General features: G+C 38.6%; 4 protein-coding genes across 6 annotated transcripts; all 4 read right to left on the reverse strand.

Annotated features, from left to right (window-relative positions):
• Positions 1-2,184: 2,184 nt before the first annotated feature.
• Positions 2,185-3,026, reverse strand: LOC134194391 (probable serine/threonine-protein kinase drkC). Its single transcript, XM_062663321.1, has 2 exons — positions 2,577-3,026; positions 2,185-2,518 (listed from the first exon to the last, which is right to left on the reverse strand). Exons 1-2 carry the CDS (start codon positions 2,981-2,983, stop codon positions 2,467-2,469), a joined length of 459 nt encoding a protein of 152 aa, XP_062519305.1. The 5' UTR covers positions 2,984-3,026; the 3' UTR covers positions 2,185-2,466.
• A 10,523-nt stretch (positions 3,027-13,549) lies between these two features.
• On the reverse strand, positions 13,550-15,643 carry LOC134194183 (uncharacterized). Of its 2 annotated transcripts, none has more exons than XM_062663103.1 (2): positions 13,885-15,643; positions 13,550-13,812 (listed from the first exon to the last, which is right to left on the reverse strand). In XM_062663103.1, the coding sequence occupies exons 1-2, from the start codon at positions 15,639-15,641 to the stop codon at positions 13,593-13,595; spliced, it is 1,977 nt and encodes a 658-aa protein (XP_062519087.1). In that variant the 5' UTR covers positions 15,642-15,643; the 3' UTR covers positions 13,550-13,592. The 2 variants fall into 2 exon arrangements, with proteins under 2 accessions (XP_062519087.1, XP_062519088.1); XM_062663104.1 differs by having other exon boundaries at positions 13,878-15,643.
• A 56-nt stretch (positions 15,644-15,699) lies between these two features.
• LOC134194354 (uncharacterized) lies at positions 15,700-17,314 on the reverse strand. Its single transcript, XM_062663280.1, has 3 exons — positions 17,212-17,314; positions 15,810-17,151; positions 15,700-15,738 (listed from the first exon to the last, which is right to left on the reverse strand). The coding sequence occupies exons 2-3, from the start codon at positions 17,136-17,138 to the stop codon at positions 15,700-15,702; spliced, it is 1,368 nt and encodes a 455-aa protein (XP_062519264.1). The 5' UTR covers positions 17,139-17,151; positions 17,212-17,314.
• A 5,571-nt stretch (positions 17,315-22,885) lies between these two features.
• On the reverse strand, positions 22,886-25,468 carry LOC134194154 (receptor tyrosine-protein kinase erbB-4-like). 2 transcript variants are annotated; one of them, XM_062663064.1, is made up of 2 exons: positions 23,310-25,468; positions 22,886-23,237 (listed from the first exon to the last, which is right to left on the reverse strand). In XM_062663064.1, the coding sequence occupies exons 1-2, from the start codon at positions 25,190-25,192 to the stop codon at positions 23,018-23,020; spliced, it is 2,103 nt and encodes a 700-aa protein (XP_062519048.1). In that variant the 5' UTR covers positions 25,193-25,468; the 3' UTR covers positions 22,886-23,017. The 2 variants fall into 2 exon arrangements, with proteins under 2 accessions (XP_062519048.1, XP_062519047.1); XM_062663063.1 differs by having other exon boundaries at positions 23,303-25,312.
• Positions 25,469-26,103: the final 635 nt, after the last annotated feature.

The following is a 26,103-nucleotide window of genomic DNA, read 5'->3' on the forward strand; positions in this document are numbered from 1 at the left end:
AACTGTAAATGTCTGCAACATTGTCTCTGCTATTATAACTACTAAATTTAACACTGATGTCATCTAGAATAATTATTTAAGAGTTGTAGCTCTGGAGGCAATAATTGGTATGTTTCAAACTCACTGCACTGGCAGTGCATAGCTGTTGTCTAGTAGTTATAAATATTTTTAAAACATGCTTCATACGCAAACCTAGTGTTCATCAATCAATAGCCTATTTCTACTACTTGAAATATCTGTAACTATAGCTAAAAAGCAGACGCGATCTACTGCAATGTTCAGTCTAGTGTTGATTTACTTGATAGGTGAGATTATCCATGACGTTGCGTGAGCAGCCTTCCGTCTCGTCTCCCCCGCACGAAAGTGGCTTCTCTCGACTGTACAAACTTCGCGTGAATTTGTACGTAACGCGCTAGCTTGTCGCTAACGCACGCAACAGAGTCTACGGTGCCAAATACCGATACTCCTTATTTCAGACCGCCAAAGTCTCGGCACGGGCCGTAGGAGTCACTCCGGGCGAAATCCGACGCGACCGTTCGTCTCAGAATCGCAATCTCGACCGGCCCGCCGCGTTTCGCGACGATCCGAGACCGGCGTCGTATCGATCGGTGCGTTACAGACATACATGTGGACAGGTGGACATGTGGACAGACGGAAGTAGGCGTTCCCGAGCGTTCGCGTATTATAGTACAAGCTCCAATGCCCGGCTTCGCGCGGGGGACAACACATGCCAGATGCTTCTCCTTTCCACTTCATAGCACCGCAGTTGACACACACGTTTGTCATAGAGCCAATACAACACGGAAGTGGAGGAGAGACAGGTCGCATTTATAGGTAGAGATTAAAGTAGAAAGTATCTAAAAATGCGTTTGATGGTATCATAGGTGATGTTGGCCATGAATGATTGCAGTGAATAAAAATGTAGTGTATACACTTGCAATCGTATAGCACGCCCGGATATTGCGCTGTCCCGTAGAATGAAATAAAGTCACGTGCAGTTAGACGAATCTATCAGAGCAGAACTGAAAGTCACATGCAGTACTCACCCGGATAATCCGTTCCCCGTATCTAACGAAGTCACGACTCGTAACGACTCTCGTCATTTCGACAGTCCCGCTGAACGTCGTGTCTTCGAAGACGTTGCTGGCGTCTTGGGGAACAGGTGCATCAAACACGGCAGCTCTTCGACGGTTGTAGACTGGCAAACGACTGTGGGCGTACTTTTTCAAGACCCGGATATCAGCAAAAATATCTTCAGTTTCCCGGCGTCGCCCGCAATAAACGACACGCTCGGCGCGTACCGTCCGATGTCGGGAACGGGCAGTCTAAATTGGATGGAGATACGATGCGCCGTTCCGCAGATATTCGCGCGAGAGCGGAAGCGAGTGCGATCGGCGGGAAATCGCGTCGTCGTGGAAGAAATCAGGAAGACGACCACAGTCTCACTTTCGACGCGAATGAATTCGGCGAGCGCGAGCCAAATTCAGCCGAGATCGGACTCAACGTTTTTGAGAAACGCTCGTACGGACGGACAACAGACAGACAGACAAACATACAGACAGACAGACACCTCTCCTTTATATATATATATATATATATATATATATATATATATATATATATATAGAGAGAGAGAGAGAGAGAGAGAGAGAGAGAGAGAGAGAGAGAGAGAGAGAGAGAGAGAGAGAGAGAGAGAGAGAGAGAGAGAGAGAGAGAGAGAGAGATAGATAGATAGGATGTTAAACATCTGATTAATCAATGGATCTATCCAGTCAAGATCTGTGTCTGATAGCAAGAAACTTTGACCGACACTATAGCCGTAGTGATGTACAGATATAACATTTAGAGTAAAATACAAATGATAAGATATAAACGGGGCTTATATAAATGGCAAATTTTTCTATCCACAGTTTGGAAAACGTTTGCCACACTATACCTGTTTACAGGTTGTATATACAAAGCCTAATTGGCATAATATTGAAGCACAATTGCGTTGGATCACATGCAAACGAATTGTTTTCTGGATCAACAATTCGAAATATTTATCTATATAAGTTGTATACTATTTGATAACATATCCGAACGAAATACGTTATTATGTTTGCGTGACAAAATTCAAATTGCAATAAAATTAAATTGTGAAAGATGAAAGAAATACGTTACTATGTTTGCGTGACAAAATATAATTTGCAATAAAATGAAATTGTAGAAGATGTTAAGTTAGACAAGTTGCATGAAGTTGCTTACCAGCAACAAAACACATTCACCTGCTATCTGCAACATTGTAATCTACTTGTTGCCTAAAGATTTAAGTTGCGAAATAACTTGACCGAACGAAAGTCTGTCTGATGGCCTGGGTGACCAGCAAGTTTTCATTATCATGGTTAACGGCTGTGGACAATCTCGTGGAATTACAGGTCTTTCATTTCCAACTATGGCGTCGGTCACTTCATAATCGAAGCTCTATTAATCGAATGGAAGCTTTCTTGTCCAGGTTTCCCATAACACAATTTCAAAACTGCAAATAGAAGTGTCAATGTTATTACTTAGCTGTATATATTTTATAACTATAATACCTATGAACGTCTACTGCGGTATCATATGGCTGTCGAAGAGTGAATTCTGGAGCTCGCCATCTCGCAGTTCTAACACCTGCAAAAGATAAACCTTCTCGTTCTGGAAGTAGAGAAATATTTTGAGGATTTGAGCGATCTTTGCGTCTGTTTTGTTGTTTATTGTTCTGTTTGACGTTAGCGTTAACGTTCCTCCCTAAACCGAAATCAGCCACTTTAACAATCCAGTCTTTGCTTACCAAAAGATTATCGCTTTCTAAATCTCGATGTATTCGAGGCGGTTTCAGCGTGTGAAGAAAATGCATGCCTTTCGCTGAATCCATGGCAAATGATAGCTTACGCTCATAGTCGATATCAATCGATAAATTGCGTAGTACATTTCTTAAAGATCCGCACTCCATATATTCCATGACAAGAAAAGGAACGTCTTCTGGTTGTGACTTTCCAGCGCCAATGAAAAGAACGATATTCTTATGTCTTACAGTTCTCATAAATATCATCTCCGTTTCGAAATTTTCTATGAACTTGGGTAAGCCGACAGCCATCATCTTCTTTACAACAACATTGATATTTCTGTAGAAACCTTTGTAAACGCTTCCAGATACACCAGATCCAAGTACTTCTCCTGACGTTACTTCATTTTCATCTATTTGCCATGCATTGGTTAACACGGTTACTTCATTTCGCCAAGCACGGTCACTATTCCTTTTTCTGGTTAGCACTAAGATATAAGCTGTTACGCCAGCGGTAGTGACAGCAACGATTAGAATGATTCCTGCTCCTATGAGAAAGTAGGTAGGATATTGGCATGTAGAACCAGTGAAGCCAACGTAACATTGACAGGCTGGTTGCAGACTTCCGCCGTTGAATTGAGGTACACACTTACCATATTTGCAACGATTGACATCGCAAACAGGACATTCTGAAATCTTGCGACTTCCATTTATGGCGGTCGTCAGATCGTTTGGACACCTGACACAATCTGGATCAGCGAACATTGTCTATCTGTAATATCCTTTTATGCAAAAATGACAAGGTCGTTCAAAAATATTAGAGGAATAATAAGATCCGGCTGGACATCTGACTGCTAAATAGTTGATATTTCTTTGGAGTCGGTCAAGCATGACAAGAAACCCTTTCCAATAATATGTTTCTGATAACAGTACTTTTAACACGTTGACTGAATAGTCTCTGTCTTGATAAAGTGCAATGCGATACCACGTTTTGACGTGTACAATTAACATCCATGTTTCTCGTCTGCTGTGTTTGTAACGGTGACTTACAGGATTGTACATATATTCTACATTGATAAATAGTTGGCCTCGTGTGGAGGTGGCAGAATATTTGCATATGTCAGCGTTCAAGAAACTAGGTCCTCTATTGTCAGCTATCAGTTCTGCCCATCTCTCTGTTATAACATCAAACACCCAGAGATCACTTAGACATGCTTCGGAAACATGTATTCCACCAAATACATACATTTTAGACTGCATCATGACCGCTGCGTGATGAAAGCTTGCGCTAGGTCGAACAAAATAACTTATGTCTACAGTAGCTTGCTTCGACTGCAACATCGGTTGAAGGTGCATTATCCATGATTCATTCAATATAGCATCATTGGACACGCTAATAAATGTTTTTCCGCCAAATACGATAGCTGTAGTTTTATTGACTGCAACAAACGACATAAAATAGCGAACTGTTATGAAGAAATTTGATATCAATAATTTTAGTGCATTGTCCGTAGCATTGTATATCAACGCTTCTATAAATTTTTGGTTGATATTTTTAGAAAGTGTAATAAAACAGCAGCTACCAATTCAGCAGCTAGTTTTATAATTGCAATAGCTTAAATTTTTGTCAGGAATAGAATTAGAAACTTGTTTCTTCCACCACTGCATGCTTGTTAGATCTAAATTCCAAATAACTGCACTCCATAAATCTTGATCAGTTTTCTTTATGACCATAGGTGCACATGTGAAATGGTTGCTATAGAGAGCATGAGTTGATACTTCTAAAGTCGAAGGTAGAAGGGCAGGACTGGACAGTCTCTGCCATGTTCAAATTTTACGTTTGTAGATAAATTTCCAAACTATAGTTTTCTCAAAAAGCTCATCGAGTGTAAAGACAATTATTGTATTCTGCATTTCAACTAACGTAGACACAATATTATACCGCTGATAAGGAATTTCGCCTGCAACGTCTTCAATAATAAATGAATTACGTTTCAAATCAAAAATCAGCACTTTGTTATCAAGGTTGTTGAAAACGATAAAAATGCTGTTGTTATTTGCGACAGTACAGCCAAATTTGTGTGATAGTGAAGCGTCGTGAAATGATTGCTGATTATAGGAAACTGCAGTTAAATTTGTCCACGTCCTATTTTCAAACTTTTACAACGTTTGGTTAGCCGGATCATAAAGAGTAATGGTACTTGAATAGGAAGAAGCTAGAGAGTGTGTCTCAGGTGAGTACTTTACCTTTGAACGTAACAACCGTTTTGAATGTCGGAGGTGAGGCTAATCCATTTGTATCTTTCAGTGCCATTTTGATTTACACATCGCACTCGTACGTAGAAATTCGAAAGTCTGAGGAATGAAGCAAGACAAAAGCGGTCTGATTGCTTCGGCAATTATTTTGTGACTGAACTTGAACGGCAACTGCAGCCACCTGTAGGTTCCAAGTTTCGGTGATTTTATAATGAAACCAGAAAAACCACGACGATCATCTACGTCTACTTGTGTCTTCTGCCAGTTGAGCAAGACTGTGTCAAATATCCACGCTCCGGTTAAGTTAGAAACCTTACCACTTCTTAGCTCATCGGATTCTAGAGCAATAATTTTTGCGCAAAGTTGAATCATGACGGGAGCGGTGTCTATTGGAGGAATGTTGCCATCACCCACGTTTTGCCACGAGTTGGTGTTGACTGTGTACAACCAGTTTGCAAAAATACCCGTCTTCTTTTCTAAATATGAAAGAGGTCTCTTCGCACCTGAAACTAGTAGATGTTGCCGTTTTTGGTTTCTGACATTGACGCTGTAAGTGATTTTCCCATACATGGTGGCTAGAGGTTCATTAATCTTCCAATTGGTAAAAATTTGCCAACCTCTTGTGTTAATATCAAATTGAAAAATATAGTTATTTTTCATTATCTCTCTTTGAACAGGTGCTGTCGCTGTTATCTAGCCTCGCAAGCCAGGCTCTTCCGCGCAGTCGCTGAGCTAACCGCACGTGAATCACACGAGGAGGAGGAGCTTTTACCGGAATTGCTCCAGCGCGAGAACAGCCTGGTCGCTTTCGAGAACGTCATAGTGACGTGGGACCCCCGATCCGGTTTCATAGCTTGATAAAGCTAATGCTATTAGGTAAGCATGTAGGTATGAAAGTTGAGAACACGCGACATCGCTTCACGCACTTGCTTGTTTTGCACAAAGTACGTAGTTGACATCATCGTTCGCTTCTAGTTCGCATGTAGACAGCTCAGCCATGTAATATTCTGCATTGTCACGACTCCTTTTCAGCATTCAGTTTCGCCAACAGCACACCGCCGAATCTAGATCTGCATCGCGGTAGTTTGAGAAATGAACTCATTCTACGCGGTTAGTGTATATATGTAGCAGTCAGAAACCGTGCATTGAAACAAGTCGTACGTAGTACACGTGCAACTACGAGTCAACTCTACACTTCCTGAACATGGTAGGTCCACTGCACTGCTGTTTTCCCATGCCTAGATGTTTCCAGTTCACCGTGAGGAGAGTCAATATCGTACAAAAGTGCTGCTTGCTGAGTGGAAAGTACCGTCACATAGACTGCGTTAGCAATACACGCCAATCTGATCATGACGTGGAGAGGTCAACAAGCTCTAGGCCACTGTTTTCATGAACCGTTGAGTGAAACTGGGCAGGCAGTTCTCACACCATTTTCCCCACAGACTCCAGATGTCAGAGTAGACGCGCAGGAGTGGTGAATAGTTCTACGTCTGTTTCAATTCGCGCAAACCTGCAGATGAGTTCAGTAGAACGAAACGTTGCTGGAGAGTGTAGGTTCAGCGGACCAGTCCCATGTAGGCCATTCCTACGCTCATTATTCACCAGCACTTCGTCCGTCAACGGCTTCACTGGATTTCGTGTTCACGCGCTCTCCGCGGAGGGCTACCTCTCTGCTTCATGTATCAGCGCAATTACATAAACGAGCTCTTTAGGAAATCGAATTAGCTTTATCAAGCTATGAAACCGGATCGGGGGTCCCACGTCACTATGACGTTCTCGAAAGCGACCAGGCTCTTCTCACGCTGGAGCAATTCCGATAAAAGCTCCTCCTCCTCGTGTGATTCACGTGCGGTTAGCTCAGCGACTGCGCGGAAGAGCCTGGCTTGCGAGGCTAGCTGTTACCTGCGTGTCTTGTGACCTTTGATTTGGTTTTTCTAAGATGTGGGCTTGCCCAACCGATAGACATAGAATGAGAGCAAGAGCTGACATAATCGTGGTTCGTATAGGTACTTGCTTTGAACGACAAGTTGTCAAAATTTTGAAAACACAAACTTTGTCGACTTTAGAGACCGTCAGATATTCTTTTAGACGTTTTTCTTTGTACGTATTCAGATGTTCCTCCCGTGTCGTCACAAGATCAGTCAAATTAGACTTCTGTTGAGAGTTCACGAAGTGTGTTTGTTGTCTGGAGCTCTTCGGACGGTGGGAAATGAAAACTGAATAAACGTTTTGGTTAAACCTTGGTATATATAGCAATATGTACGAGTAGAGCATCTATAGCAATATGGAATGTGACCAATCTTAGTGAAATTTATTGTTGAATATTTTAAATCGGTGTTGAGTAATAGTTCACAGTTCGACAATCCGTTACTAAAGAAAGTGATTTGCAGAAATAGCTATTTTCAAAATTCGGTAATTACATAGCTATACTTATACAGGTGTCATAATGGTGTGCAAATATAATTAATTGATAAGATCAATGCAACTGAAATAAACTGTTACGTAATTACAATACAATGTCAAAAAGAAAGTCAGGAAATCAAACTGTGATTTTGACCAGAAATGGATCGCGATCCGATCGGAAAAGCTACCGTACGAATTCCAGTTTGAAAACGATATCTCCGCCTGACTTTAGTACCATGTGACTGCCATATTGTAACATGGTCCGGTGTGTATACGTGTAGGTTCTTTGCTAGCGGAAATCATTGATATAGGGACGTAAGGCAATTCAAATTGAGCGAGAACAGAGTAGAGAGAGAAAACAGTTAGATTTCTCTACTAAACTTGTTACACACGCGTACGTAAAGGTAACAGTTAGTATTTTGACAATTCCGGTTTGAACAGGTTTCTAGTTTCAGTGTTTTTAATGAGTCTATTATTTTATTATTAATTAATAGACTTTAACATTATTGGCAGCAATTCTGCTAACTGTTTCTAAAATAGATTTTGTAGCGCGGTTACTTGATATTATCAAGACTCTATTTATCTATAAGGCTTAAGTTTTCTTTAATTACCTTATTTATTTTATTAAACGTTATGTAACAATTAAAAGGTTTGTGGTACCTTGCACTTTACTCTGTAAAGTCACGTGACTTAACAAACAATTTACTCAAGCATACAGCTTGAACGACTTCCTGTTTGTGACTGTTTGTCTAGCTGGCTAGCTATACTTACAACATTATAAAAGATTATATAAATACTAGCTACAATACTATTTGCACTTTCTGTATTTTTAAATTGTATATAGCTTCCTCATTTGTTTGCTCAATATGAACAATACACGTCTCAATTTTTGCAAATTTTTTACTTAATTGATAAATGGTTTTTTCTACCTGTTTGAGTATTGCTTGCTTCCCTTCTCTAGACATTGTTTAGCTACTGCAATTTTCCAGCTACAGAGATTTGCACAACTTGCGTTTTATAATCACAATTGCACAAATTGTTTGTTTCTCGCTGTCTTTACTGCCTTTTTGTTCGTCAATAAGTTCCTTCAGAACTGATTTAGTACAACTTTACTACAGGACGGCCTCGAACGCGAATCACCATTCCAGCAACGTTGCATAAGATTTCTAACATTGTTTGGACCATTGATTAGAATATCAGATCGCTCGCCGCTCTTCACAGCGACCGCAATGTCTACAGTAAACGTGTACTCGACTCATGGAATATTAATCTTTCAAATTTCTTAAATAACAATTACATAACTAATTAAATAAACACCAGTATTACATTAGCTCTAATTCAAGCGCGATTTTAGATTTGATGCCTCTAGAAACTGAACTTAATTTAGTCGAGCGCGCATGCGCTAAGGTTAATACTTCCTACTAGACGTTTCAACGGCATGCCAAACTCATGCACCGCATGCGCTCATTGTTATCGCTGGTGCAAATTAGCGTGCCTGTTGATGTAATGATGTCTTTGCATGATTTCAAGAGGTACTGCATGAATTCGGCAATCCCACGTGGTATTGAATGTCATCTATTATGTGCCAGTACGTTTGCAGAAGCTTTCCGTATAGGCTAGCAGCGAGGAATAGCACTTTAGTGCTTTCATATTTAGGTTCTAAAAGAGGCGACTTTTAGCAATTTATTTGTGATTTGAATGTGTTTAGTAACTTAGAACCTGCTTTACATAGTGCTTGCAGGTCGTATATATTTAGGCGGGGGCCGGGTTTGGAGGGTTAGGACGAACCGTCCGCTTAGCTGTAAAGTCCGCTTTCGATCGCTTGTTCCATCTCGGACTCCTTTATATCTCAGTGGTGTAGGAAGATGTTCACGAGCGGCGGGGGAAGGAATGTACCGTGGATACAGATCTACGTCGATTGCCAGACCGTAAACAGATTCGCAAAAGTCACGGACACAGAAATTTTAATTACTACACTGAGCGAGTGCGCTTCATTCCCCCAGCCCCCTGTTTCCTACGCCGGGCACCTGCAGTGATGCAGAAGTGGATATAATTCAGTATCGACCCTTTTTGCGTTGCTAATCGTAAAATTTATTATTTTCAGACTAGCTAAAGCTAAAATTGATCATTTGCACTAAATCTAATTTTTGCTGTTAACTTTTTCAATTTTGCTAATCTATAATTTCCGAAAACTGCATATTCATTTTTATCGCATATATATTGATTTTGATTTATACAGTGAGTAAATCCTACTGTTCTGTATCCACTGCTAAATCTAATCTATCATGTCAAATTCTAGCATTAAACTGCCAATAACGAACAGATGATAATTGCTCTAACAAATTACTAAATGCTTGATTAAATTAAAGTCTAGTTTTTGTCATTGTTTTAGAGGCAATTATTCTTAGTGTAGCTAAAGTAGCAGGTGTCCAAAAACCAAGTGTTTAAACTATCAAAAGGTAGAAATATCCGTCTGCAGCTTTCACGTCTGCCTAGTCATGAGCTTCTTTTACTACATCTCCGGCAAATAATATATAATAATTATTTATATCGCATCACCACAGTAATGCAGTTGAATGCAGCAGCTCCAGCCGAAGTTAAAGATGGTACAGTAACTACTACATGTATAAAGACTGCATGGCATTCCAAATGAAAACATTAAAATATGTAGGCTTGCCGTTTGCGAAATTCGAATGATCGACATCCCAGGGCGATTGACAGAAGTGATAATGCAACGCCCCTCAAACCGTGAACCAGCATCATGAACAAGTAACGTGTGATAGATGATGTCTCGAAGAGCGTTATAACGTCTAGATCGTAAGAGAACCGTGACCACATCCAAAGAGATGGTCTCCGAATGAATCAATTGTACATGTTCACACATACAACATATAGCCTTAGGAAAATATAAAAGATAGGAATTCCCAGTCAGAGCTTGACTGCAATCACACATTCATGTGAAGCTTATTATGCAACAGCCAGACCTGGTCGGTAAAGTTCTGCATGTATATCAAATATTGATTGAAGCTGACGTGGACAGCAATCTTCTAACACTAAAACAAACCAAACTTGTTGGGAGTGCATGATATCAATATCTAACCGCACATGTCTATCCACGCAGGATATTGATTTCTTTTCGTGAAACATATATAGGTAGAAATCAGCCCCGGATCCATAAATATTTGACAAAGGGGGTTGATCTAGCTACTAGCAGTCGTAAAGCGTTAACTAATTTATCTCTTCTAATGCATATATATATATATATATATATTGCTATGATTAAATACTAATCTGCTAGGCTGACTATATTATACGTACATGTAGAATAATGCATTCACCTGTAGAAATATTTGCAAATCAGGAGCATTGATTACGCCGTTACGTGCGGAAATGGTCCACTGTACTTTTAGTGTGCATAGTCTTGAGTAGTCAGACTAGAATGTTAAAAAAGGTAGCCAAAGCAGAACCGTATTGCAATCTGATAGTGTGCGCAAAGACAGCAGCCACCACAAATTGCCTTACTATACGTCTGAGTGCAAGACTATACATTCTCTTCTTTTTCAGTTGTGAAGCACGCCTATTGAAAAAGGAGAGGTTGTAACCCCTGAAATCGCTTTCAAGATTCCGAACAGAGCAATATAGACTAGTAGGCTGATTCTCTCGTTTAGACTCACAGTGAAGTATCCCAAAAGTGTAGTAGGTTGAACTTCAATGCACACAACACATGATGATCCGTTTTCACCGAGTGGGTGTGGCTCATTCTAGCCCTTCCACGTTATCAGATTAATGATAGTAAGTGGTGATGCTAAATTAAAAGATTAAGTAACCGAATTCGTGTCCAAAATTCTGGCAACTGCATATCTAATCAAATGGTTGCACATCCTTCACAGCATGTGTGGGTCTTCTTGTTTGGGGATCGGAAGACACTGGAACAATAGCTCTGCTAGAATTTGATAAAATCGTAGTCAGAATTTGGCAGTACCACTTCAGCAGATGATTTCAGAAACTCTCTATATGTAACTAATCTTACCAAATAGACGACACTTAATTTGCCTGTCTGATTCGAAAGAACTACACTGATGACTGCCACAATACACAACAGTTATAATTGTAAGACTTCTAGAACTCAAATTCGACTAAAATGAAACACCTGACTAGTTCGGATTTGATTGACGTTTGTCTTAATTGGACACTTGATACTCTTTTGGTGATTTCTTTTTACATCTTATACATGCTCCTTAATTAGTAGAAGTGGAAGCTATAGGTTGAATATCCTCAGCAGGCTTTAGCGATTCTCGTTCAGTTACGTCAAAAGTTGCTGCTAATTACCAGCTAAAACATCTCATAAAGGGATTTTGTATGTTTGGGTCAGAAGTTGTTTCAACAAGCGCTCACTGTACATGCATGCCCATAAAAAGTTGTCTTGAAAGGTCTCTTAGTGGTATGATTCTAGCCACTCACACGAAAAGAACAACCATCGCAGTTCGATAAGTATTTTGTGTATTACTGATCTTCGATTTGCGATGATGATAGAAGTACCCTCTCCAATAGAATCATGCAGTTTCAGTGTAAGCCGAATTTATTTATCTAAATTCTGCTTTACGTCCACCAACGTTCAATTTTACTGCTGTTAGGAGACGCAAAAGCTGCATAATAATTTGCACGTCTCTGAGGCAATCGATGTCCAGAAAGCAACTCGTTTCTTACTTCTATATTTTAACCTGCACCGTATACGGAATAGGGATTAACCACTATATAAATCAGCGGCTGCACGGTTCCCAATTCTCTTTTACTCCGTCCCACATCTCTAAGAAATACGGCATCCTCGTCGCCGTATTGTTTCGTACTCTTGCAGTAGATTGGGGACGTGAAAACGTAACCAGAATATATTGTTAAACGCAACGTACCCGTATATGTGTGTATATATATATATATATATATATATATATATATATATATATATATATATATATATATATATATGTATATATATAGCAATATCAAAATATCCCAAGAAAGGTTTTGCATACCGGCAACAGACAACATGAGAACGGTGAACAAAGCATGCGCAACTTCTTATATATTACTGCTATAGTATTAATTGATATCATTTTGATGGTACTATCAAACAGTGCTGTTAACTGGTCCTAGCTAAATATTCAGTTTTTTAGAGCAGTTACAAAGTATATTGTCAACTGTGTACAGTCGCGTGTCACTTTTGTATATTCATGTATATTCATGTTAGAAATTTGTTAGATCAGTCAACCTAGTAAACAACTTTGATTGGTATAAGATATATTACAAATAACATAATTACTTTAATTTAGCGTTACTACTTGTTGTATAAATTAATTTGTGTTAGATTAGATATTCTAGTAAACAACATTAAATATTTTGAATATTTGTTTATAAATAACGTAATTAATTTAAATAACCGGTATCTACAAGTGAAACATCTTAAGCTTCTCTTAGAATGCCATAACTTTAGAATCTGAGGTTTTGATTGTCTGAAAAAGATAATAAATCTTTTGATAATTACTGGAATAAATTTCCATAACCAATCATCTACAATACCCTTTTACAGGTAGCTTAGTTTCCGCTTTTTACATTTATTTGATTAACTTTAAAACTACGTGGTTACTAGCAAAATTAGATTATACTTAGGCATGGTAAGTCATGAAAGGAAAGTAAATCAGAAGCCGAAAAGGCGCAGCAGGAGGTGATGTCTTACTACACTAAATTGCAAGAAAGAAACAGTTGCTTAGTATAATTTTGTATAGAAAGCGCGGGACTATTGGACGGTTGCCCTCCAAGCGTTTTCCATAAGTGTTCTATTTGGCATATGGTTGAAGAAGAAATGCGTTGTATCACACACAAAAGAATTGGTTTGTAGATCAACAGTTTAATTTTATCTCTTTACATTTGTCATTAGTTAAAAAGATAAAAGTTGATTTTGTAGCCAAAAGTACTACATTACCATGTTTGCATGACCAAATCCAAATTCAAAACAAATATAATTATTGCCGCTTTTAATGATACACTAAACTACACTACTTTCATGAAGTTGACTAATGGCAGCAAAAGTATTCTGCTCCTAACTGCAATACAATAATCTACATGTTCATTTCTATAGACATTTAAGTTGCGAAATAATTTGACTGAATGAAAGTCTGTCTGATGGTCTGGGTGACCAACAGTATTTCATAATGCTTGCTAACGGCTGTGGACAATCTTGAGGAATTACAGGTCTTTGCTTTGCAACCACAGCGTCGGTCACTTCGTAATCGAAACTGTATTGATCGAATGGAAGCTGTCTTGTCCAGATTTCCCACAACACAATTCCAAAACTGCAAAATACAAAAACGGATATTATTATTTAGATGCTTATATCTTGTTAAGTAAACTGTAATACCAGTAACCTGTAAACGTCAACTGCGGTACCGTATGGCTCTCGAAGAGTAAATTCTGGAGCTCGCCATCTTGCAGTTCCAACACCGGCGAAAGATAAATCTTCTCGTTCGGGAAGCAGAGAAATATGTTGGAGATGTGAGGCATTCTGGCGTCTAATCTGTTGCTTATCGTTCTGTTTAACGTTACCATTGACGGTTCTCCCTAAACCGAAATCAGCCACTTTAACGATCCAGTCTTTGCTTACAAGTAGATTATCGCTTTTCAGATCTCGATGTATTCGAGGCGGTTCTAACGTGTGAAGAAAATACATACCTCTTGCAGAATCCATGGCAAACTTTATCTTACGCTCATAGTTGATATCAATCGATAAATCGTATAGTACATTTCTTAGAGATCCGCCCTCCATATATTCCATGACAAGGAAAGGAACGTCTCCAAGTTGTAACTTTCCCGCACCAATAAAGAGAACGATATTCTTGTGTCTTACAGTTCTCATGAACATTATCTCCGTTTCGAAGTCTTCTAGAGACTTGGAAAAACCTACAGCCACCATCTTCTTTACAGCTACAGTGATATTTCTGTAGAAAGCCTTGTAAACGAATCCAGATGCTCCGGATCCAATTAGTTCTCCAGTCATCACTTCATCTTCATCTATTTCCCATACGTTTGTCAGCACTGTCACTTCATTTCGCAAAGCACGTTCGCTCTTTCTTTTTCTGTTGAGCAGTAAGAGATAAGCTGTTGCACCAGATGAAACTAATGCTACGACTAGAATAATTCCTGCTCCTATCAACCAATAGGTAGGATATTGGCATGTAGAACCGGTAAATCCAACAAAGCATTGACAGGCCGGTCTCATACTTCCTTCGTTGAAATCTGGTACACACTTGCCGTATTTGCAGCGATCTACACTGCACATGCTGCATTCTTCAATATTTCTAGCTCCTGTACTAATTGTTGTTACACCATTGGGACATTGAACGCATTCTGGATCAGAAAATATCGTCTCTCTATAATATCCCTTTTTACAAAAATGACAAGATATCTCTGATATGTTAGATGAGGTAAATCCAGCTGGACATCTGACTGTTAAATAATAGATCCTGCTTTTTAATGTGTCAAGCATGAGCAGAAATCCTCTCCAAATGAAAGATTTTGGTAAAGATGTTTTCCGTGTTGAAGTGTCTACAAGATCGTTATCTGCTATAAGATGCCACGTTTTGTCCTGTACAATGAACAGCCACGTTTGCAATCTCATTATATGGTATGCGAAACCGCTTCTTGTGTCTAGTTCTGTACTCTGTATAGTGATTAGCAGTTGACCTGGTGTTGAAGCGGCAGAACAATAGCATTCCGAACTGTTTGAGAAATTAGGTCCTATATTGTCAGTTATCAGTTCTGACCATCTCTCTGAGTTGACATCAAATACCCAAACATCATTTAGACATTCTTCGGAAGCATTCATTCCGCCAAATACATACATTTTAGACTGCATTACAGTTGCTGCGTGATTAAAACGAGCGCTAGGTCGAACAGAATGAGTTATGTCTCGGTCCGCTTGTCTCCACTTAAACATTGGTTGAAGTTGAATTATCCATGCGTCATCAAACGTAGCATTTAAGGATGAATTAGAATTCCTTCCACCAAAGAGAATGGCAGAAGTTTTATTAACTGAAACGAATGACATCAAAGAGCGAGGAATTATTGAAGGCAATTCCAATAATCTTATTTCGTTGTCAGTATTATTATAGATCCACGCTTGCATAATTTTTTTATCGTTTTGATTGCGAAGTGCTACAAAGCAACAGCTATCAAACCAGGAGCTAACTTCGTATCCGTCCTTTGCCACATCCAGAATAGTACTGAAAACATCTTTTTTCGACCACTGCATGCTTCTTAGATCTAAGTTCCAAATATATGAACTCGAGGAAACTTGTTCAAGTTCATCTGTAAATGGTTGGGCTAATGTGAGATAGTTCTCTTTCAAAGTGTAGGTTGATAGTTCTATAGCATCAGGGTGAAGGTCTGGCAGTGACAATATTTGCCATATCCACACTTTAACTTCATAGATAAATTTCCAAACTTGTGATATTCCGGATATTGCCTCGTATGTAAAGACGACGATTGTCTTTTGATCTTCAACTAAGCTCGTATGTACATTATACCTTTTACCGGGAATGTTGCCTACAACATCTTCAATAATACATTCATTACTTTTCAGATTGAAATTTAGTACTTTTTTAGTAAAAATGTTGAATACGATAAAATTGCTGTTTTTCGTTGTAACAGCACTATGGAATGTTTGTGGTAATGACTCGTCGCCAATTAATGGCAGAGGATATCGAACTGCAGTTATATATTTCCATGCCTCGTTTTCAAAAGTCCACAACGTTTGTTTGACCGGATTATAAAGAACGATTTTACCTGAATAGGAAGAAGCTGTAAACTTGCCTGCAGAATGTGACGTTTCTTTAATGTTAGATTTGATGTGAGTCCACTCGTAGCTTTCAGTGCCTTCTCGATTTACACATCGCACTGCGTGCATAGAACTTCTAAAGTCGGAAGAATAGAGCAAGACAAAAGCAGACTGATTGCATAAGCAATTAGTTTGTGACTGAAAAGCTAGAACCGCAGCGACCTCATTGTCATCAAAATTGAAATAGAAACGAGAATAACCGTGCAGTTGCGTTTCCTGCCAGTTCAGCGATACTGTGTCAAATACCCAGGCCTGTCTGGGGATAGAGAAATTATCAAACATATAACCGAATTGAAATGCAACAATCTTGGAGCAAAATTGAATCAAAAGAGGACTTGATTCTATTGGAGGAAAGTCTCCATTATCTACGTTCTGCCACGAGTTGGTGTCTAGAGTGTACAACCAGTTTGCAAATATGCCATCCTCGTTGCTTTCTTGTAAACCTGTGTCCTCTGATCCTGAAATGAGTAAATGGTGTCGCTTTCGGTTTCCAATCTCGACGCTGTAAGCTACCTTTCCATAGGACACTGATTCTACGTATGGTTCATTGATGATCCAGCCGTGAAATGTTTGCCATCCTCTTGTGTTCATGTCAAATTCTCCAAATGTAGATGTGATGATCTCACATTTAAACGATATCGTCGTTGTTAACCTGTTATCGTGGGATCTTTTGTTTCGCTTGCGTAAGCTTTGAAATTGCCCAACAGATAGACATAAACTGATGATAAGTATTGACATTATTGTAGTTGTTATAGATACTTGCTTTGCACGACAACTTCTCAACATTTTGAAAACACACCTTTGATTTCGTTTTCAGACACCGTCAGATGGTCAAGTAAAGTTTGAGAAATGCACTTACTTTGTGCGTCTCCGGATATCTGTACTTTGTCTTTACTCTGGCGGTCTGAAATAGTTAGATATCTGAGATTTGGAGAAGGTATCTGTTGTATAGAGCTCTTCGTACGCTGGGAAACGAGAGACGCTTAAACGTCTGATCAAATCCCCTTTATATAGCAATATGTAGACTGAGTAGAGCTTTTATATCAATGTGGAATTTGAATCATTGTTATGAAACTAGATTGTTGAATATAACAGTTTTTAATTGCTGTAATCAAATGGCTACCTAGACGTGTTGGGATAGCGTTGTGGCCGTGTTCACATGAAATCACCTATTGATAAATGATAAGAACAAATGTAACTGAAAAGCGTTATTGCAAATGCAATTTCAAAACAGGTCAAACTACGCTATTAATTAAAGATCACCGCTTGCAGGATCACGATATTCAGTTAATTGAATGAATTTTGCTGTACTCACTGAGACAAATCATTATTTTATTAATTTATATAAACTCTTAACAAGATTATCAACAGTCTTTTCAAATGCTCGTCGATATTAGATAGATTTAGCGAAATTTTAGGTCATGTTATCAGGTATGTATTACACTATAGGCAATACTTTCAGGCTTTCAATTTTATACAGGATGCTTTCAGTTCTTCTTAATTAGATTTGAAAGCCAACACGAGGTATTTAGAAAGTGACTCATCATTTTTGACAATTTTGTCATACATTTATATCTACATCACCAACTTTGTTACAAATTTGCTATCAAGTTATTGATGAGAATGTATTAATGCATATGAATCGTGTTTAGTATTACTTAAATTGTGGTTGGGAAGTGCTATCAAGGTAAATTACAGAGAATATCAAGGTATTCCGAAAATTACTAGCTGAAACGATTATAGATTTGCAGTAGTATCAGGTGTTATCAGGTGTTAGCCTATGGAAGTGAGATGTAAGACTTCGAAAAAGCTTCCGTCGCTAACTGGTAAACATGTCTTTCGTAGCAGGAATTAGACGTGGCTTAGAGATGAACAACAGAGAGTCATGCAGTAACAAACGTATTGGGAAATTGGTCTCTAGAAGCATAATAGAAAATGAAGAAAGTAAGTTACATTTAAATTCGAGAACATTGCATTCGGCAAATGAAATATTGTAATGGGCCGGTCATTATTAAGTGTTTGATGATTGGCAAAATTGTTGGGGGGCATAAGGTCGGAATGCAGTAATTTGCAGGGTCACAACGCATTTAGGTCATCTTTCGGTTGAGGTCCATTTCCTTGTGTTGAAGCTAAAAACCCAAAGATCATTTAGACATGCCAAAGAAGCATATTGTCTTCTAAATACATACATTTTGGACTGCATCATGACCGCTGCGTGATGAACACCGATCCTAGGCCGAACCGAATAAGCTACGTCTCGACAGCATTGTCTTCACTGAAACTTTGGCTCAAGATGCATTATCCATGTGTCATTAAAACTGAAGTCCGATTTAGTTCCGCCAAATAAAATGGGACTAGTTTCATTGGTGGCAACAAATGACATTGCTGATCGAGCTCTTATTGACGACGTTGATGTCAACAAACTCCATTCGTTATCAGAAGCATTAAAGAGCCACGTATCTATGTTGTTGTGGTGTAGATTTTGTCGAAAGTGCAACGTAACAACAGATACCGATTCAGCAGCTAGCGTCGTAAGAACTTATATAGGAAAATTTCTTTATAATTTTGAACCACCACTGCATGCTTGTTAAATCTAAATTCCATACCATTGCACCAAATGAAAGCTGATCAGGTACATCTTGTAATAATGTCGAAAAAGTCAAATAATTGCTCTTTAGATCATAGTTTGTCCTTGTTTGAAAAGATGGTGCAAAATGAGAATTAGGAAATATTTTCCAAATCCAAATTTTGATTTTCGTAGAAGAATTTCCAAACTCGTGTTCTACTGAAACGCCAATTTGCTGTAAAAACCATGATTGTATTGTGGTCTATAATTCAAAGCGCTGGACACGACTTCATTATACCAACTTTCGGGAATGTCGCCTAGTATGTTTTCTATAGTGTACTCGTTACTGTCGAGATCAAACATGAGTACCTTCTTATCACGAATTTTGAATAAGACGTAACTAATGCTGTCTGTTGCAAATGCACAAGCGAATGTCCATGATTTCGAAATATCTTGAAATTGCTGTAAGTGATTTGGTATTGTACTCGCATGTCTCCATGTCTCGTTTTCAAACTCTTACAGGGTTCCTATAGCGGGAACGTACAGAACAATAGCAGAGGCGGCGGAGATAAAGGTTTCGAGGGGCGACAGACCTCCCAATATTTGAATTGGGGTCTGAGATCTCCCAATAATTGGATCTCCGTAAATGAGACCTTGTACTTCAGCAATATGTTTGCCAATCCGATCACCAGCTAGGCCACACGCACACATCATGGACTCCTTCAACCGTGCCCTGCCAGGTATGCAACGCCCACCATGTGGATACGGGCATTTGGGGATTCTATATCGACGCAGACTCCGGGAAGTTGGTAAGCGACAGTCTCATGAAGAGGGCGCAATAGCTGTCGATTAGAGGTATTTTTCGGGAGCAAAATAGGTGTGCATGCAAGCTGAACAAGAATTTGAGAAGGAACACGACTAGATGACTGTTCACTCTTACATGTGCACAAAGAGTTACTGAATAACATAAACTTGATAGACGTTGCGACCGATTTTGTTTCTTGTACCGACGAGCGACTATGGTACTTGGGGGCCTTAGTACTAGTGCTTGGCAATTGTTTTACAGGAATCATGTATTGTGTTTGGTATTAGATTTATTTTATAATGGATATCGCAATCGTTTAAAAATTCGTAAGCTATTGAAAGCCTGTAAAGACTGCGGCTTCTCAAACAAGCTGATGGTCACGTGACTCTGGGAATTTGTTGGCGGCACCCCAATCTGTAAGAGCTTCCGCCGCCCCTGAATAGCGTTTGAAAAGGAGGAAACTAGTCTTACCTGAGAGCGTCCAACTCAAAGCTGCTGAGCATTAGATTCGAAGCGTAAGAGAACCCATTCGTAACTTTCAGTATATTTTCAACCAACGCATCGCAATTCGTGTATCGTCTTTCGAAAAGGAAGGAAATTAGACAAGATGAAAGCAGACGAATTGCACCAGCAATTAGAGCGTGATTGTTTAAAAGGAACGGCAGCGACATCATAAGGGTCTCGAATTCTCCATTTAGGAGCATACCCATCTACTTTGGTCTTCTGTCAGTAAAAGAAACTGTGTCGAAAATCCACTCTTTGCTTGAGTCGGGAACTTTTTGAAACTCGTCAAATTCTAAGACAATAATCTCAGAGCACAGTTTAATCATGACATTACGTTTGGATGGTGAGGGAAAATCATCGTTATTCACTTTTTGCCAGTAGTTGGTGTCCATGTATTTCAACCAGTTTTCAAAGCTGTTCGAGATGAAATTTAAAAATGAGAAGTCCTTTCTTTGTAAAATCAGCAAATGCTGCCGTTTTCCGTTTTCAGGGTTGCCGTTGTATGCGACCTTTCCATATGTGATTCCTTGAGGCTCATTAACGTTCAAATTTGCGAAACTTTGCGATCCTCTTGTGTTCAGATCGAAATGAAAAAGTCACTTCCACGTCTAATAACCTTATTTTAGTAGATCCCCTAAATTTTGACTCGTCATCTTGTGACCTCTTGTCGTGTTCCTTGCAGCTATCAATTTCCCAACTGATAGACACAAAGTTATGACAAAAGTAAACAGCATTGTCTAAAGATCTTCAAGATATACTTGCTTCAAACTTTTGAAAACGTAAACTTGATGTCGACTTTAGATATCATCAGATTATTCGATAAATATTGAGAGTTGTGCTATGTTTGTGCTTACCCAGATCTCTGTACAGTGCGTTCTCACTATCAGTTTGACATGAAATATTTGTTAATACTTCTCACAATGTACATTGTTGCCCAGTTGATGGAAAGTAGAAGACAAATGAATAGTGTCTTCAAACGTCGCTACAGAAACACACGGAATGAATATATAATGTTTGCGTGTATTTCAACCCAGAATGTAGTAAATCGTTATAGAAATTTATTGTTAAATATCTACAGAAAGTAAATAGTAGAAATAGCCCTTTTGAGATGCTGCAATTGCATGGATGCCACATGCTGATAACTTAAGCGTCGTGTTACCCAAATAACGTAATATTCGCATTTACCCAATAATCTCAATATATCGTGACAATAGAATATACCCTGAATATACATTTTAGAAAAATCTAGCGGAATTTATATTTGTTTTTCTCAGGCAAATATATTAGCACAAATTCTCACTGATAGCAGCGTACAAACCTCGACATCAGTGCACTACATATATAAACTACATGAAATGTTTTATTAAGTAAATTGTAATGTAGATGAAAATGTGTAATGGCTTTGGTTCAAACGCGAAAGAGACTCCTTTTTTTCGTGTTAATGTACTGTACTCCTAAAGAATGACTTGCACCAAAATCAATCATCTCTCAGGTGAAAACTGTCACTTTTTGAGACAACAATTTGCAACCGTTTACTGCAGACTTTTACCTTAATGAAGAAATAGAAAGCATTGAAATTTCCTGCGCCGGCGCATTTAGTATCCGTATAAGAAGGTAGATGTAATTGCTGGCTAGCTAGGAAGACCGATACCTGAGCACTTTTCAAGGTAAGAATTGCGAGACATATGGTGGCATGTTTTGATTTGTTGATTTAAGGAAACTGGGGCGCCAAACAGTACCATGCAACTAGCGACACGATCATGGAGCCTCAAGAGGAGACCCTTCTAAGATTACGTAGTTCATAGATCATGTTTCGCTGCATTTAGGGTACGTTATGATCTAGCACATAGTATATTGTCAACTGTGTACGGTCGCGCGTCACTTATTTATATTCATGTATGAATGTGTTAGATCAGTCGATCTAGTAAAAACCTTTGATTAGTATAAATATAATATTATAAATAAGTTAATTACTTTAATTAACCGTTACTACTGGTAAAAGATTTTTGGTATCAATTAAGTTGTGAGATTAGTTATTCTAGTAAACAATTTTAATTGATTTGAATATTTGTTTATAAGTAACGTAATTAATTTAAGTAACCGTTATCTACTAGTAAAATATCTTAAGCTTCTCTTAGAATGCCATAACTTTAGAATCTGAGGTTTCGATTATCTGAGAAAGATCATAATTTTTTGCTGATTACTGGCATAAATGTCTATAACCAATCATCTACAATCGCCTTTTATAGGCAACTTAGTTTCCGGTTTTACATTTATTTAATTAATTATGAAACTGCATGGTTACTATCAAAATATGACTATACTTAAGCATGGTGAGTCATGAAAGGAAACTAAATGAGAAGCCGAAAAGGCACAGCATGAGGTGATGTCTTACTACACTAAATTGCTAGAAAGAAAAAGTTCCATAGTATACTTTTGCCTAAAAAGGGCGGGAATAGTGGACGGTTGCTCTCCACCTGTTGTCCATAAGTGTTCTATTTGGCATATGGTTGATGAAGAATTGCGTTGCATAACACACAAAAGAATTGGTTTGTAGATCAACAGTTTAATTTTATCTCTTTAAATTTTAATTAGTTAACAAGATATAAGTTGATTTCGTAGCTGAAAGTACTACATTACCATGTTTGCATGACCAAATCCAAATTCAAAACAAATATAATTATTGCCGTTTTTAATGATACACTAAGATACACTACTTTCATGAAGTTGACTAATGGCAGCAAAAGTATTCTGCTCCTAACTGCAATACAATAATCTACATGTTCATTTCTATAGACATTTAAGTTGCGAAATAATTTGACTGAATGAAAGTCTGTCTGATGGTCTGGGTGACCAACAGTATTTCATAATGCTTGCTAACGGCTGTGGACAATCTTGAGGAATTACAGGTCTTTGCTTTGCAACCACAGCGTCGGTCACTTCGTAATCGAAACTGTATTGATCGAATGGAAGCTGTCTTGTCCAGATTTCCCACAACACAATTCCAAAACTGCAAAATACAAAAACGGATATTATTATTTAGATGCTTATATCTTGTTAATTAAACTGTAATACCAGTAACCTGTAAACGTCAACTGCGGTACCGTATGGCTCTCGAAGAGTAAATTCTGGAGCTCGCCATCTTGCAGTTCCAACACCGGCGAAAGATAAACCTTCTCGCTTGTGAAGCAGAGAAATATGCTGGGGATTTGAGCCAATCTGGCGTCTAATCCGCTGTTTATCGTTTCGTTTAAAGTTACCGTTGACGGTTCTCCCTAAACCGAAATCAGCCACTTTAACAATCCAGTCTTTGCTTACAAGTAGATTATCGCTTTTCAGATCTCGATGTATTCGAGGCGGTTCTAACGTGTGAAGAAAATACATACCTCTTGCTGAATCCATGGCAAATTTTATCTTACGCTTACAGTTGATATCAATCGATAAATCGTATAGTACATTTCTTAAAGATCCACGTTCCATGTATTCCATGACAAGGAAAGGAACGTCTCCAGGTTGTAACTTTCCCGCACCAATAAAGAGAACGATATTCTTGTGTCTTACAGTTCTCATAAACATTATCTCCGTTTCGAAGTCTTCTACAGATTTGGAAAAACCTACAGCCACCATCTTCTTTACAGCTACAGTGATATTTCTGTAGAAAGCTTTGTAAACGGATCCAGAAGCTCCAGATCCAATTAGTTCTCCAGTCATCACTTCATCTTCATCTATTTCCCATACGTTCGTCAACACTGTCACTTCATTTTGCAAAGCACGTTCGTTCTTTCTTTTTCTGTTGAGCAGTAAGAGATAAGCTGTTGCACCAGATGAAACTAATGCCACGACTAGAATAATTCCTGCTCCTATCAACCAATAGGTAGGATATTGGCATGTAGAACCGGTAAATCCAACGAAGCATTGACAGGCCGGTCTCATACTTCCTTCGTTGAAATCTGGTACACACTTGCCATATTTGCAGCGATCTATACTGCACATGCTGCATTCTTCAATATTTCTAGCTCCTGTGCTAATTGTTGTTACACCATTAGGACATTGAACGCATTCTGGATCAGAAGCTATCGTCTCTCTGTAATATCCCTTTTTACAAAAATGACAAGATATCTCTGATATGTTAGATGAGGTAAATCCAGCTGGACATCTGACTGTTAAATAAAAGATCCTTCTTTTTAATGTGTCAAGCATGAGAAGAAATCCTCTCCAAAAGAAAGATTTTGGTAAAGAAGTTTTGTGTTTTGAAATGTCTACAAATTTGGTTTCCGCTATAAGATGCCACGTTTTGGCCTGTACAATGAACAGCCACGTTTGAAATCTCTCTATATTGTATGCGAAACCGCTACTTGTGTCTAGGTCTATACTTTCTACAGTGATTAGCAGTTGACCTGGTGTTGAAGCGGCAGAACAATAGCATTCTGAACTGTTTGAGAAATTAGGTCCTATATTGTCAGCTGTCAGTTCTGACCATCTCTCTGTGTTAACATCGAATACCCAAACATCATTTAGACATTCTTCGGAAGCATTCATTCCGCCAAATACATACATTTTAGACTGCATTACAGTCGCTGCGTGATTAAAACGAGCGCTAGGTCGAACAGAATGAGCTACGTCTCCGTCCGCTTGTTTCCACTTAAACATTGGTTGAAGTTGAATTATCCATGCGTCATCAAATGTAGCATTTAAGACTGAATTAGAATTTCTTCCACCAAAAAGAATGGCAGAAGTTTTATTAACTGAAACAAATGACATCAAAGAGCGAGGAATTATTGAAGGCAATTCCAATAATCTTATTTCGTTGTCAGTATCATTATAGATCCACGCTTGCATAATTTTTTTATCGTTTTGATTGCGAAGTGCTACAAAACAACAGCTATCAAACCAGGAGCTAGCTTCGTATCCGTCCTTTGCCATATCCAGAATAGTACTGAAAACCTCTTTTTTCGACCACTCCATGCTTCTTAGATCTAAGTTCCAAATATATGAACTCGAGGAAACTTGTTCAAGTTCATCTATAAATGGTTGGACTAATGTGAGATAGTTCTCCTTGAAAGTGTAGGTTGATAGTTCTATAGAATCAGGGTAATCGTCTGGCTGTGGCAATCTTTGCCATATCCACAGTTTAACGTCATAGATAAATTTCCAAACTTGTGATATTCCGGATATTGCCTCGTATGTAAAGACGACGATTGTCTTTTGATCTTCAACTAAGCTCGTATGTATATTATACCTTTTACCGGGAATGTTGCCTACAACATCTTCAAGAATACATTCATTACTTTTCAAATTGAAATTTAGTACTTTTTTAGTAACAATGTTGAATACGATAAAATTGCTGTTTTTCGTTGTAACAGCACTATGGAATGTTTGTGGTAATGACTCGTCGCCAATTAATGGCAGAGGATATCGAACTGCAGTTATATATTTCCATGCCTCGTTTTCAAAAGTCCACAACGTTTGTTTGACCGGATTATAAAGAACGATTTTACCTGAATAGGAAGAAGCTGTAAACTTGCCTGCAGAATGTGACGTTTCTTTAATGTTAGATTTGATGTGAGTCCACTCGTAGCTTTCAGTGCCTTCTCGATTTACACATCGCACTGCGTGCATAGAACTTCTAAAGTCGGAAGAATAGAGCAAGACAAAAGCAGACTGATTGCATAAGCAATTAGTTTGTGACTGAAAAGCTAGAACCGCAGCGACCTCATTGTCATCAAAATTGAAATAGAAACGAGAATAACCGTGCAGTTGCGTTTCCTGCCAGTTCAGCGATACTGTGTCAAATACCCAGGCCTGTCTGGGGATAGAGAAATTATCAAACATATAACCGAATTGAAATGCAACAATCTTGGAGCAAAATTGAATCA

This window comes from Corticium candelabrum, chromosome 18 (genome assembly GCF_963422355.1).
Source record: "Corticium candelabrum chromosome 18, ooCorCand1.1, whole genome shotgun sequence".
Classification (NCBI taxonomy): Eukaryota; Metazoa; Porifera; class Homoscleromorpha; order Homosclerophorida; family Plakinidae; genus Corticium; species Corticium candelabrum.